The 15661-nt window shown below is 38.2% G+C and overlaps 2 protein-coding genes across 5 annotated transcripts in view; one reads left to right on the forward strand and one right to left on the reverse strand.

Moving 5' to 3' along the window:
* Positions 1-1060: 1060 nt before the first annotated feature.
* On the forward strand, positions 1061-10385 carry DNAJC9 (DnaJ heat shock protein family (Hsp40) member C9). Its single transcript, XM_017663178.3, has 5 exons — positions 1061-1696; positions 1844-1984; positions 2592-2846; positions 4583-4669; positions 5028-10385. Exons 1-5 carry the CDS (start codon positions 1517-1519, stop codon positions 5145-5147), a joined length of 783 nt encoding a protein of 260 aa, XP_017518667.1. The 5' UTR covers positions 1061-1516; the 3' UTR covers positions 5148-10385.
* Positions 7221-15661, reverse strand: part of FAM149B1 (family with sequence similarity 149 member B1) — a 74316-nt gene continuing 65875 nt past the window's right edge. For 2 of the 4 annotated variants that reach the window (XM_036998862.2, XM_036998861.2), the window contains 4 exons: positions 11499-11619; positions 11180-11305; positions 8682-8760; positions 7221-7583 (listed from right to left, as the gene is read on the reverse strand). In XM_036998862.2, the coding sequence (XP_036854757.2) occupies positions 7513-7583; positions 8682-8760; positions 11180-11305; positions 11499-11619 (397 nt within the window). In that variant the 3' untranslated portion in view covers positions 7221-7512. Of the gene's footprint in view, positions 7584-8681; positions 8761-10597; positions 10634-11179; positions 11306-11498; positions 11620-13536; positions 13762-15661 lie in introns of all 4 variants that reach the window. The other 2 variants (XR_012133180.1, XM_017663170.3) reach the window with 2 other exon arrangements.

Below are 15661 nucleotides of genomic sequence, written 5' to 3' on the forward strand. Positions count from 1 at the left end.
ACTTGCTGTGCCAAAAACACAAAATATATATTTGTTCCACTGGAAACAGGCTTCTAAAATCAACCATAAGCATGGATTAGATAGTTTTAGAGTGCATTCTGGACAAAAAACAGATTTCAAATTCTAGCATAGGACTAGGATATAGATTTATAAAGGCATCTAAAGCCCAATGTACCAACTTATTTTATTCTCTGGATTTTGCATTACGAGAACAATTACCAGCCACCTCAAATCTTTATCAGGTCTCTCAGGATTGTCACTGGTTGGCCTCCACTTGCTTTGAGGAGATTATGAAGACAGGGCAGGACAAGAGGAACTGACTTTGCCTGGGTTTGATCTTGGATCTGGGAAAAAGAAATGTTTTGAAAACCTTAGGAACTCTGGACGTTTAAAAAGTAGTAATCCTGGAGAGTTCAAGGTCTGTAGAGAAACTTTAATTGGTAGGGCAGAGGAGAATGTGATTCTGTAAAGTATTGACTAGTGATGTGAAATAGGTATTCTGAGCTGCTGAATTTCTGCCAACTCAAGTATCTACTTTGTACCTTGGTCTGTCTTTGTCTGACATCTGTATACATCCAGCACGAGCTCATCCCCTCCTGATTTCCAAAGATTTCTCTAGCCCTATCCCTGCTTTGGATCTCCAGACCAGGATTTCTCACCACATCTTGGGTAATTTCATCAGCTTCTCTTGCTACCACGAATCCAACAGGCTTAAACCCAATTGTGCACTTTAGAAAGCATTAAAAAAAGAGCTTTTGCTTCAGCAGCTTGTATTTTTATTAAGATGAGAAATTGGGTTAATGTTATCTCCACCAAAGTGGAAGGTGATTCAGGAACTGGTAGGTGAATGGGAATGACTGTGTAATAAATGTTAAATCTTTAAATCCCATCAGAAAGTTTTTAAAAGGCGGGTATTTTGTGCTTTTTGTTTAATGGAGAGTTTCTTTTTCTTTCCCACAGGGCTCAGGGAATATACCATCCCAGAAGTCGCAACCTGTAGGTTCCAAAATTATTTGGTCTTGAGAGCTCTGTATGCTCTTGTCATGATTATCTTTGGAAAAGAGCAAATCTATGTAACCATTAGGCTAACCCATGTCAAATCATCACATGCCAATGTCACGCCTTTTTTTAGTTAAAAACAAAACAGCAATGTATAGATTCGACTTAATATGAACGTTCCATATATTGACTAAGGTTCGCTGGGGCACGCGGGAGAAGAAGGGCGCCAAGTTTCTAGAGTAAGAGGCTCAGAGCCGTGGAGGAAGAAGTTTCCCTCTCTCGTAAAAGTGGAGACGTCGGCGCGCTCCCTTTAAATCCAGGTCAAGGAGCGTCTGGCCACGCCCCGTTCTGCAGCCGCCGTAAAGTGCGGCGTCTTGGCCACACCCCTTCCCGTGCTGCTTGTGACGCCGGCAACCTTGGCTTTTAGCGCGGGAAAAGGAAGCAGGCCGGCGCGCTCGGCTGTGAAGTGGGACCGGCTGTTTTCGCCGAGGCTGCCGCCCGGGCGCCTCTGCAGGCCATGGGGTTTCTGGAATTGTGCGAGAAAGTGTTCGGCACCGCCGACCTTTACCAAGTGTTGGGCGTGCGGCGCGAGGCCTCGGACGGCGAGGTTCGGCGCGGCTACCACAAGGTGTCTCTGCTGGTGCACCCGGACCGGGTGGGCGAGGGCGACAAGGAGGACGCCACCCGCCGCTTCCAGGTGCGCGAGTCTTGCTCCACCCGCCGTTCGGGCGTCTCTCGGTCTTCTGGCCGCCTGGCCCCGCATGGCGTTTTCTAATTTTTATTTCTCGCGGCGCGGTTTCAGTGAAAGGTGCAGGAGTAACTTCTGGATGCTCTTTTCTCGCAGATCCTCGGGAAAGTTTATTCCGTTCTGAGTGACAGGGAGCAGAGAGCAGTGTACGATGAGCAGGGAACAGTGGATGAGGACTCGGATATGCTCACCCAAGATCGGGACTGGGAGACGTATTGGAGATTACTCTTTAAAAAGGTAGAGAAACTTGAGTTTTCTTTGTGACTATTTATGTAATTAATTCAACAAACATTAAGTGAGTGCTTTATTTAGCCTTGCATTTTGTGTTGTGAATGAGGAATTTCTGTGGTCTCTTGGTAAGTAAACACACATATTCCTCAGAAGATTATACGTATCTAAGAACAAATCTATGTAACCATCAGGTTGAACTGTGTATATATAGGCTGGCACATATACATGCACACACGCTTATTGAAATGGTCTTTAATTTCCTATTGATGGAAAGTGATTGTAGTGAAAAGGGAGCATGTAATTTTTTTACAAGATGTGCTTTATTTTGCATATCCAAATTTAAGCCCTGAGTAGTTTTCTGGGTCTCTTCCCACTTTTGAAAACTTCACTTAAATTTTCCTGGTCCAAAATTTAGCAGTTGTGAAGGTTAGACTAGGGAGAACTCTGTGGAAAAGCTTTAACATAGAAAATTTGGTTCCTTGCAGTAATTTCAACTCAAGCAGCTGTTGTATTTGGGGAGAAGACATTTCAACACCTAAATCTAGTTTTAGTAGAATATCTTTAATTTAAAATAAAATTTTAAAGTTAGAACATGAACCTCTCATTTGTTCAGATATCTCTAGAAGACATTCAGGCATTTGAGAAGACATACAAAGGTTCTGAAGAAGAGCTGGCTGATATTAAACAGGCCTATCTGGACTTCAAAGGTGACATGGACAAGATCATGGAGTCTGTGCTGTGTGTGCAGTACACAGAGGAACCCAGGATAAGGAATATTATTCAGCAAGCCATTGATGCTGGAGAGGTCCCATCCTATAACACCTTTGTTAAAGAATCAAAGCAAAAGATGAATGCGAGGAAAAGGAGGGTAAGCTTTTGAATGCTCTTTATTATGTATCTCTTGACTGCTTCCAAAAAGAATTTGAGAATATTTACAGTAATAGAAATATATACAAGACTGCTGAAATAAGGATAAGGTTTAACTTGTATAGTTTTCATCTAATAAAAGTGAGCATACCAGCTCATCAACAGAAATTTCTTTTCTCCTGGAAGGTAGTGCTCAAGAGGTTTTTACTTTTCCACCTGGATAGTTTAAAATTATTAAAATCATCTTAAAATAATATTGAAGTATTCTTCATATGGGCCAATTCTTGTAGGTTTGTTGAGGCATTCGTTAAGATATATGGCGTCCAGATAAAAGACAGTGGTTCTCACTTGGTTAAGGGGTGGGGAAAGGGTGACAGAAACATTTTTTTTCCCACTTTGTATTGTTAGTGAAGAGTTCTTTGCTCTTGTCTAGATTGATACTTGAGTTGGACTCAGAATATCCATTTTTTTAAACAAACGGTTTATTTTGACATCTTTCCAAACACACTTTGAGGAACACTTACTGAGAATCAAGGATTATGACCTGTGTGTCTTTTACACCTTTATTAAACTGTGGAGTTAGTTGGGGTAGGGATGATGGCAGGAGAAAGGAGTTTAAGGGACAGCTGGGATTCTGGAAGGGAATGGATTCAAGGCAGCAAGCATCTGTGCCTCTCGTCTTTTGGGAAGGAAAGACTGTTTGAAGTAGCCTTTGCCTCAACCTGGCTTTTATAATGGGAGCTCCATGAAGAGCAAACAGTGTAAGATATTAGATCTGAGGTGGTGGGTATCTTACTTTACATGGGTGAATTGGGGGTGGAGATAGGTCCGCAGCCTCTATATACATGGTCTGTTTCAGCCTAAGCTGATAGTTTATCTTAAGTTGATAATCATTTTCTCAGGTGAAACTGAATACAGCTGTATTCAGTAATAGACTATTAGCTTGAGAAGCTTCCTATGAGTTAAGGGGTATGGAGAAATGGCATAGTATAGAGATGGTTCAACAAACTTGGGGAGAAGGGATACAGTATTAAAAGAGAGAAATTGAATACAAGGACTGAAAATAGACATGGAAACTGTCCCTTTATTGGAATAACAAAGTCCTAGTGTATTATCATTCTCAGTATTAATTGTATTCATTATTGTTTAGAAAATTCACTGGGAATTTGGGGTAGAGTCATAGTTCTTGCCCTGAAGGAGAGAATGAACTTAACCTTTCCCAAGGTATTTTATGGTATTTTGTAATCAGTGCCCTAGGAAAATCTGGCAACAGAAAGTGGCTTTGGAACCAGGTGAAAAAAGGTTAAAACTTTTGTTTGCATTTATTCTGACTACTCAGGGAATTGTAACCAGGTTTGCTCTCTAGGCTGCCACCAGCCATATGTAGTAAATTGGATTTCCAGAGGAGGAATCTGAGGTGCCTGTATCCTGGCAATATTTTTTAGGGCATTCTTGGTTAAGTGTCTTTTCCTAGCTCTTTTAGCATTTTGTTTTCTTTCTATCACCATGTAGTTTATGCTTCTGTTAAGTAGAAATGGGGAAACTCAGAAATGCTTATTGGAATCAGGAACTACTGCTTGCTTTCAGCAGTGTTGCCTTTTAATGAATAGCATATTTATGTAATTTATATAATCTTCAAATTGAAAAGGTTTTATCATAGATTTACTTTTGGGAAAAAGGATATATTTTTAGCTTTTGCTAGGTTGCCATGGAGTCTCACATGAATTTCTGTTTTAGGCTCAGGAAGAGGCTAAAGAAGCTGAAATGAGCAAGAAGGAGTTGGGGCTTGATGAAGGAGTAGATAACTTGAAAGCACTCATTCAGGTAAACTTGGCAGGTTGTCTATGAAGTTTGAACTTCTTTCATGTTCTGATTCCTACTCCTAATATTTTTTTTGGAGTGTGTGTATAGTATTGTGGGTATTTTGTTTTCTTTTGAGATGTAATTTATGTGCTATGAGTCATCCTTTTTAAAGCATACAGTTCAGTGGTTTTTAATAGATACATCAAGTTGAACAACAATCAGCACTAATTCCCCAGCATTTTCATCACCCTAAAAAGAAACCCTGTATCCATTAGCAGTCAGTCCCCTTTCTCCTTTCCACCATCCTCTGGCAACCACAAAGTACCATTGTTTCTATAGTCTTGTGTTTTGAAAGTTTGTGTTTTAACTTCTCAAACAGAGCAGACAAAAGGATCGGCAACAGGAAATGGACAATTTTCTGGCTCAGATGGAAGCAAAGTACTGCAAACCTTCCAAACGAGGTGGGAAAAAAACAACTCTCAAGAAAGAAAAAAAATAATGGAACTTGTCTTCAAAGGTCCTTAGGTGTTAATTGGTGCCATTGTAAGCAAGATACAGTCAAGATTTGAAGACAAATGTTAATCCAACCTTTGAGAAAATTTTCTTTCCAGCCTCAAGTATTAAGATCAACCATATAAATCAAGTAGAATCTCTCAGTATGATTTTAGTATATTCTAGAACTCCCCTGACCTTCTGTGAGGTCCTTGTATGAAGGAATTTGTTGGTGATCCTTGAGGGAACTGGGGAGGTGGTGTACTTGTTGACAGCACTTGCTTCTATGGATCTCTGTAGGACAAACTCAAGAATAAGGGCCTAAACAGTTGGCATTTTGTCACACAGGAGCTTCAGCATGTTCAGAGTGACATATGTGTTTATTAGAACAGGTACTCTACCTAGAGAGAACATCTTTTGAACAGCTGCTGGACTTCTATCTTCCAAATACTTGCCAGTTTGTTTTTGGTCTTAGTATTCTTGAATAGACTCTCTCTCCTTTTTGTTTTACTCAACCAGGTTTTGCACTCTTTGCTTGAAATATAGGAGAAATAGGTGTTCAGATTACTTCAGGCATCTTTGTAAGACTTATACATGATTAAGTAAACAAGCACAAAATGACTAAAATCTTGGGGCTTTTAAAATGATCCCAGTGATCATTTAAAATATCTAGACAAAACATGAATGTTTAGGATAGAGAAGAGAGAAGAGTAATCTTAGCAAACAGTACAGTATGGCCTGCTTTAAATAGTACAGAGAGAGGGTGTGGTCCTGCCTGTAACTGCTGAATGTCCTTACATCACTGAGCTTGTCTGAACTTCTCATCTGTAAAAGGGTGAGGGAGTTGAGCTAAATGACTTAGAGGCTCTTTCTGACTTTTATTAACTCTTAACTTTTAAAGGCAAGCTATTGTGATTCAAGATGGCTTGGATTATTATGTATTCATAATACTGATTTATGAGAACAGTAGAGAGGTTTTCAGTTATATATAATTGAATTGGTATGTATTCATTGGAATATATGGAAATTTTTTAGGGACTGTTCAACTTAAAAAATCTCTGATTTGTAGACTAATATATTTAATACCATATGCATTAAACAAGCCTTCTATTACTGAGCGTTATGTATCATAATTTATCTGAGGTAAGCACATGACACATTTTTAGTTTGTGATTACAAATGGGTGAAATACTCTTTAATTCTATTAAAAATATAATTTAATGCGGGTTGTTTGAAGCATCTGTCTTCATACGATAGCATTAGAACACTTTGATATAATAAAAAAATTACCCTAATATCTGATCACTTGATTTTACCCACTCTGAAGATGAATAGTAAGATCTAAAACCAGTATGATTATCAAAATTAAAGTTGATGAAATTTGAATAAAATAAATTTAAGCCACAGTTAAAACCATGGCTGTAATTCATGATTGCACTCAGGAAAAGGTCTTGGTAAAATTAGAAGAATGCTGAAGTTCCTACTTAAACTTAGGATATGTTTATACTTGATGAATTGCCAGTTTCTGAAATTTTTAAGGAATTTCATCTTGCTGGCTCTATAAATTCTATAAATCTATAACAGATTCTATAAATGTTTTCATTTACTTTCTTAGGTGCAGGAGAAAATCTGGAAGTTGGGTTTAATATTTAGAAAAAATATATTTATAAGCACTAAAGTACTTCAAGAAGATAAGCATAACCTGGTATCAAGCAGGCATTGTGAGGTTGAGCTGTCCTATCTGAAAAGAAAATAGGCATCGTGATTTATAACGTAAGTTACTTTATACTTGTGCTCAACATTTATGTCTTTAGTTACCCCAACTGTATCTTTCTGCCTATGGAATTGAACATCAAAGGAGAAAGTTCTAGGGAAAACATCTGTTTGATGAGGAGCTCAGATTTTTTACAGCACTGTGTTCTAACAGTGACTTAAAACTGAGTACAGAAATTAATATAAGCAGAAGTATTCTGAAGCCAGCGATAACTTAATGTTATCAGACAATCATTTCCTGCCTTTTGTGTGTGTATAGTCTCATAGAATCCTGTAACTGATGATTGTTAACAGACATGAGCAGTGATTTGGGGATAATTATTTATTTGTTACATCTTTGGGTACAAACTTTACTGTCCAGTGGAATAGGTTAATTTATGCTGAAAGAAGACAGTAACCAGAGATTGAAATAGTACCCATATAATTGTTGGCAGGTACTCTGTTGTTTTTTTCTCAATTGTACCAAAATAACTCTTTGTGAAGATGGTTTTACCATTGTCTCTTGTAAATGAGCTCTGCATCACAAGATGACTGAACACTGATTCGTGAAATCTTCCCATGTATTCCCTGTAGCCTGAAGCAGGTTCTTCTCATTTGCTCTATGGTCCTTGCCTGGTTCTAGAGACTGCGCCTCTGTTTTGAGATTTCATAGACCCATGTAACTGAGGTCCTGTCAGACAAAGGTGACATCATAGAGTAACATTAGTAGACACTCTAGATTTGGTAATCTCAAAGGGCTTTTTTGTTCCCATTATCAGTTGCACTTTAAATTTGGAGACTGGGACTAAATAGTAAAGATTATATTTACCAAGTCAATACAATCCACATTTGCTTATTTTATCATGTAAAAACAAATATCCATATTAAGATATGAAAGCCTTAACCTAGTTTTAGAGATCCCACTGATTTAAAAGGACTGTAATGTCTGTTTTGCTTACCTCAATGTTATGCTAGTTAACCTGACCATCAGTATGGCTGAATACAGTAACGAGCTCATTGCTTTTCAATGAAAACTAATCCAATAGGATTCATTGAAGGCAGAAAAAAGACTACCAAACAATGCCACTAGGAGATGAACTAAGGGAATTCACCAGGACTACAGAGCTGGTTTGAAGCAGATTATTTTTTAATATACTTGCTGAGTAAGCTTTATTATTAGCAGGAACCATTTCAATTGTCCAGTACTTCTGAATTTCACCTACTACGTAATGAGAATGACCCTGATGATGGAGAGAAAACCATTATAGGAGGAATGAACACACCCTTAAATTTACTCCTGTCACTTCTGTGAAAATAGAATCTAAAGAATATAATTTAGAAATCAAAAAAGTTAATAGAATAGAAACAGACTCAGAATATTTTAACATTTTGGAATTTCTTTTCTTGACCTAGCAGGCTAACTGACCAAAGCAGTTTAATTCATAGCAATACAGATTTTGCTTACATAACAAAAATGCACTCAGTGTTTGAATGTTATATAAAAATGACTTACTTGGCTTAAATTTTAGATTAAAATTTAGAGGAGTGAGAGGTTAATTTATATAATTTATATATGAGAAAACAGAAATCTGGAACTTTCTGGTTCTGAGCAATAGAATTCTTTTTTTTATTATGTCCCATCCAGAAATGAATTTGTAGTGATATATAAAGATGTAGGAAAACAAAAATATAATAAAATCTGGAGGAAGGGAAAGTAAGCATAGAAAAAAGTAAGACAAAGGCAGGGTCTTAACATATTTACATGGTAAAATAAGAGTCATGGTCCTACCTGTCCCTGCAGAGCCCCTACCAGGTTGGGCCTGATGAGGGTACTCAATAGTGCATGAACGATGATACTGTGTTTCTGGCTGAAAGAGAGCAAAGATGAGACACTTCTTAAAATGTGACTTCTTTCAAAGGATAGTACTTCAGTAGGTTACAACGGAAAGCCTCAAAATCAGACAACAATGTAAATGGCATCATCTGCCAATCTGAGGGACAGGTTAGCTGAGTACTCTGTTACATTCCAAGTAAAAAATCTCAAGTCAGAGACCCACAAAGCCATTTGCTGATTTGTAAAAATTGTAAGTTCTTCAGTTTTATTAATCTGCCTTTCAGAAAATCTTAGCATTTATAAATAATCCAATGGTTTAATATTTCTGAATATTTATAATTGACTGCCAAGGGAATTTTATCTATTGCCTCTTAACTGTTGAAAACAACAGAGCCTTTTCTGCAGCATTGAAATATCCATAACTTTATCTCCATACTTGAGATGTGACTCTCAAAATGAAACTGAAATATGTAAAAATTACCTCAAAGAATTTAAAGATTTTAAGATATGACTAAAATATTAAAATGCAAATAATCAAAAATTAATCGGTGCCATCCGCCTGGCACTTCTAGAATAAAAACATTCTTCTCAGTTCCCTGTCAACAGGGGCACTGGAGTCAAGGGATCTCAGGAATTTTTCTGGTGAAGCCCATGCTTTGGATCAAAGGTCAGCAAACTTACTTTCTTTGTAGAGGACCAGGAAGTAACTATTTTAGGTTTTGAGGTATATACTGTCGTCATTGGCAACTACTCACTTGTGGTGGTGTAGTAGGAAAGCAGGCATAGACAGTAAATAATGAATTAGTGGTGGCTCTGGTCTAAAAACAGCCAGGAAGCTAAATGGCCCATGAACCATAGTTTGCTGACTCCCATTCTAGATGAGAACACCAAGGAGCAGAGTGCCAGTCTGGCAGTGCCAGGCCCATGACTTGGATCACTGCTCTTAATTACATTGAGCTATGAGTTCATCTCCCTTTACATGACAGCATATTGGGAGGGAAATGGCTAAGATAAGAAATTTTGTTATAACTTATTGTTACAAATATCTAAAAAGGAAGGAACTTTGAAGTGTTTTAATGTGTTCAGTTTAATTTCTAAGGCAACCACAAATAAAATGTTTGATAGAGAATCTAGTTACAGATTACAGTCATCAAACAGTGCTTAACAAATGTCCTGGATCAAATTACAACACAAATTTAATAGAGGTTGTCAAACTTTCTAGGGTTCACAGTGAGTAAGAATCAAATGCTTATTTCCCTTTTGCCTGTGTTCTGGTTTCTGTCCCTTAAGCCCAAGCTCTGTTGGATTGAATTTATGTCTACCTGGAACCTGTGAATGTGACTTTATTTGAAAATAGGATCTTTGCAGATATAATCAAGATAAGGTCATACTGGCCTGGGGTAGGCCCTAAATTCAATGACTGGTATCTTTATAAGAGGGAAATTTGGACAGAGATACACAGTGAAGAAGGCCATCTGAAAACAGGCAGAATTTGGAGTGATGTTGCTTTATACCATGAATACCAAGGATTGCTGGCAACTGCCAGATGCTAGGAAGACCTTAGAACCTGTAGAAGTGACATGGCTCTGCTGATCCCTTCATTTTGTACTTCTTGGTTCTGGTTCTGAGAGAATAAATTTCTGTTGTTTTAAGCCACTATTTGTGATCCCATTCATTTATTATTCTCACCCTTCTTACAGTGAAGGAAAACTTGTAGTACTTTAGGCTAATACAGATTAAAGGTTATGAGTTGGGATAAGTGAGATGCAAACACCATCATCCTGGAAACTGGTGTAGGATGTGGGGTACCTAGTGTCTGGGCACTAAGTGTGGCCACAGCCACCTTCCCAGGCTTCCCCAAGCCTACTTACCACAAAGCAAATGAGGTGGGGCTGAGCTTTTCAGACCTGTAATTAGAGAAGGTCAGTGCATGACCTCCAGTCTCCCAGCCAGGTTATTTCTGTTACTTGTTTAAAAGCAAAAGGGCTAGTACATATGCATTAAATAGTAAGGCAATGTCAACATCTCAAACACAAATAAAAATGAAAAGTGCTACTTCATCCATTCACCAGTCTACATAATCTGACACCACTTTTGGTATAATTATTCCCCAAGAGCAGTGTTGGAGAATGGAGTTATACTGATCTGGTATGTACTGGTAGTTAAATTTTTTGCATATTCTCAGAAATATCTAAATTATAAATTGTTTAGAATTTGAAATTTATGTATAAGGCATTTTACCTCACTCTTTGAAAGTTCAAAGAATGAATGGAGGAGACCCGTTAGAATTCCAACAAAATGTACTTTAAAACACTATTATTTTTTAAGTACATTGTTAGGGCCTCAGTTTTTATTCTTAGAGTTGATAAAGTCACTATGTAAAGTCTTAAGTCTGCCAAGCTAGTTCCCCACCCCACCCCCGACGCCCTATCAGAGGAAGTACATCACTCTACCAGAAATGACTGAATTGTATTGGGCCTGGAGAAAAGGTCAGGTAAAAGGAGCCTCTCCTGGGGCTGCTGGTAGTTAGGCTTGTCCACCACTGCACTTTGAGCTCGACTGAAATCACCATGGTTTTTCTGCAGAGGGGATAAAAATAGAAAGTTATCTGTCGTGGCATGGTAATTGCAGACCACACAGCTCCAAATCCATTGTCATAAATTAGAATTCAGTTAATTTTGACTCTTCTGCAGAATTGAGAGTACAGATTCTGCACAATTGCTGCCCATGAGGTTTATAAGCACAGGGAAAGGCAACAGGAAGGAGACATACCGTTTGCCTTTGTGGCCCCACAGGGCTCAAGTGTTCTGCTTCAGCTGTGCCAATAGGTGGCAGCAGATGATTTCGACTCCGGGGCATTGGTGATGGAGAGTGCAAGTTGGCTGCCACTGGGCTGCAGATTCCACCAGGGAACGCCAAGATATGAAAGCATGAAGTTATAAGAATACAAGCAAACATCAGAAATAAATGAAGCAGATGGTTTAATGTCATACACAGAAAACTTGATGCTTTTAAGCCTACGTTTTTAAAGAGATCTTAAAGGATTTGGGGAAATCAGAGTTTTGGGTTTTTTCATAGTATTTTCTGATTTCTGTTTAAACTATCCTGGGCACACAGTGGAAGTTAACCCTTTGTCTCCCAGAGAACTGGACTTAAACAATTTTCCCTATGTGGTGCACTTCTCTGCCAGTCATGGATTTGTAATCTCATGTCTGAATGAATTCACAGCTCTAGACCTTCTGGTTGTCCTGTTTCAGTAACAGCAGTCCCCCACCCTTATCTGCAGTTTTGCTTTCTGTGGTTTCAGTTACCTGGTAGTCAACCATGATCTGGAGGCAGATGATCCTCCTGACATATCGTCAGGTCAGGTCAGTAGTAGCTTAATGCTGTATCACAGTGCCTGTGTCACTCACTGCACTTCATCTCATCACATAGGCATTTTATCATCTCATATCATCACAAGACCAGGGGTGAGTACAAGATATTTTGAGCGAGAGACCTCATTCACTTCTATACAGTATACTGTTAAAACTGTTCTATTTTATTACTAGTTGTTAATCTCTTCTTACCTAGCTAATTTATAAGTTAAACTTTATCAGGTCTATATGTATAAGAAAGAACATAGTATATATAGGGTTTGGTACTGTCCACGGTTTCAGGCATTCCATGGGAGTCTTGGAACATATTCCCTGCAGATAAGGAGGGACTACCTACTATTACTATCCATTCCCAGGTGAAGTTCCTGAACTTTTCATTCCCTTCCATGGGATCTGAGCACTTTGCAGTATTAATCATACCAGGACAATAGTTGAAACTGAATGAGACATCTGTGTCCCAGAAGAAACAAAGCAGCTTATTTTTTCCACTTTGAAGAAAGCACTGTCGGAAGGATTGAGAGACTGATTATACATCAAGACCACTTGTCCCCAGGTGAATGAATCTATAGCTATATTGGTATAGATAGAGCTACGTCAACATAATAGTGAGCAGGAGAGGGGAACCCTGATGAACTGAAAAAGATTTTTGATAGTTTTGGACACCTCTTTTACTGAGTCTGTTAGGATAAACTGTAACAAGAAATTAAAAAATCAAGATTAAGATATATAACATGTTGGGAGAGAAGTCTAGTGATGTGCTTAATTTAGAAGCTGAATTCCAAACACAGTTCCAGCTGTATTAGCTCATACTCTTGGTATTGTCTTAGAAACCATCCTAGAATGTTTTGTGAATCAACAGCTAATGAAAGAATTTTATTTTTAAAAAATTTTGCACAATAAGGCTCAGGGTGTCTAGTGAATGAAAGTTGAAAAGAGGGAAGAGAATGTATTTAGTGTTATTTCCTAAGAAGTGCTAAGAGATATTTTTCCTGGTACATAAGCAACTACTTACCTGAGGTTTATAAAGTTGTCATTGTCGATGGAATAAGCAGATCCCAATGATACAGAAAAGTATTAAAGGAGAATTAACTTTTATTTTGGGATGAATTTCACTGAGCATATTCCCACTAAGGAAAATGTTTAATACACATATCTTTTATTCCTTTGCTAAGTGTCACTGAAGTATTCTAGCCTACATTTTATTTGCAAAACAATCTTTAGCCAAATCAACAGAAAGATCCAGTATCTGTATTTCATTCAGATTTAACCCCCGTTTTTTCTTTACTGGATTTAAATCAGTGTGCAATCCATCATAAGATACGTAATTATTAGTTTCTAGGCATATATTTCAATCTTATATTTAAATTCATTCTCTATGTAAATTCTTCATTAGTTATACCATAGTTTCCAGAAATTCTGCTTTTGAAACCTACTACACATGGGAGCCTCTGAGGATTTCTTCCATAGGTCTTGGTGTTCCAGCACATGAATGGCTTGTACTGATGGGGTGAAGGGTGCATGGTGGGGGATTTCGTCTCCCAGCAGACTGCACTGTATATGACAGAGCTGAAGTACTTAGCTCCAAGGCTCGATTTGGCCAATTTCGGGTTGAAAAGATGGTACTGGACCCAGGTCTCCTAAGTAGCTCGTCAAGGTCTCTAGTGGTCAAATCAGAAACCCACAGTGAAACCAAGAATACTCTGTATAAGGAGATGACTCAAAGGGTAAAAAAGGCTTAGACTATAAAATGCATTGAAGGGGGAAAGTGCAAAAGTAAAAACCATTCCAAAACTATGTTTCTAGAAGTTATATAATCTAGCTCAGACATAAGAATGTGTTCTTAAAAGAAGGAGATCATTTCAATTATAACATAATTACTAGAATGGAGAAAGCAAGTCTATTATTCACCTGACATCACAATCCCTAACTTGAGGGGAATGTACTACAGGGTGCTTCCCAAAAGTTTACTCCAGGGACTGAGATTCTTTCCATATCTGAGGTATTCTTTTGTGCTGAAGGAATGTCATCAGAAAGATTTAGTTGAAAGGCAAGTATTGCTGCTTGGGAGCAGTGTGGCCCCTGTGTGGCTCTAACTGCAGAGATTAAAATGCTGAGCTAGCTGGACCCCACAGCGGGAAGGGCTTGGGTTCTTAGGAAAGCTGGCAGCAGGCAAAGGGTCTGGAGCTTTGTGCTCTGCTCAGGGCAACAGGACCATAGTAGACCCCCATTTGCATAAACATCTGTGATATACAACACTTCTCTGTAAACATTCTGATTCCCAAACAGTTCAATAACTTAAACTCTCCCCTACAGAATCAGGGTTTTTGTTTTTGTTTTTAAGCAAATGAGAGCATGTTTTACTATTGTAAGGCACCTAAGCTCAACAAAATGGAGGGAAAGTGAAAGAATAAGCTCTGCCACCTGTTCTTTTGGCTTTTCAGCGAGTTCTTCAACCTCTCAGGCCACTTTGCTGTCCTCTAGTGCAAAATATGCCTCGGTGTTTGGAGGGCTTTGAAGGGAAAAATGCCCATTAAAGAATGGGGCTAATCCTTGAGCTTTACTCTCAAGACATCTTTCTGGTCTTACTGCCTTCCTAACCATTCACTTATACGTTTTCTTTACACACCCTAACTGCTTTCCAGTTACAGAAGGTTTAAGCCTTAGCTACTCGATGCTCATCTTGATTTTGTCCTCTGGACTTATTCATAATTCTGGATTTAATCAGCATCTCTAGCCAGGTGACTTCTAGATCAACCTCCAAATCTGACCTCTTCCATATTTCCAACCAAATGGCCCACCATTGTAAACTTAACATACCCCAAACCAAACTCATCTTTAGCCCCTAACAAGCTTTCCTTGAACTTGGAATCTCAGAGTTGACTTCAATTCCTTTATTTTTATAGAATTTTTTTTTTTTTTACAATATCTCAAAATATTTTGTTCCTTTCTTATCCTTGGCTTTAACCTGAGTATAAACCCTTAGCAACTCATGCTTGAATTTCGGTATTAGACTCCTTACCTTCAAGTCCTCCTGCTTCAATCCAGTCTATGTTCTATTGCTTTCAAATTCCTGATTTAAATATATGTGCCCCCCGACTGAAACTCACATATTGCTGATGGAAGTGTAAAATTGTACAATTACTTTGGAAAGAAGTTTCTTATAAAATTAAATATACACTTATTGTATCCTGTAACACTTTCACTTCTACATATTGACCTAAGAAAAATGAGACCATAGGTCCACAAAAAAAGACCTGTGCAAGAATATTTATAGTGCCTGTATGCATAACAGCCCCAACCTGGAATAGGCAATAAAAGAGGTCTTTTAAGGATGGATGACGGATGGATGTCTAAAAATGGCATTCAAAACCATACATAGTCTGGAAATTAACTTCATTAATTTCATAGTCTGTTTTTCCACTAATCATGCTGTGATGTGTTTTAATTCTGGAAGGTTGTCAATGACCTTTGGCCAGAAGCATTAGAGTTCTGACCTATCTCATCCTACTTAAGCAAAAATGGTCTATGTCCTCTTCTAAATATTTTGTATTTTCCTGT

The sequence above is a fragment of the Manis javanica genome, chromosome 7 (genome assembly GCF_040802235.1).
Source record: "Manis javanica isolate MJ-LG chromosome 7, MJ_LKY, whole genome shotgun sequence".
Taxonomy (NCBI): domain Eukaryota; kingdom Metazoa; phylum Chordata; class Mammalia; order Pholidota; family Manidae; genus Manis; species Manis javanica.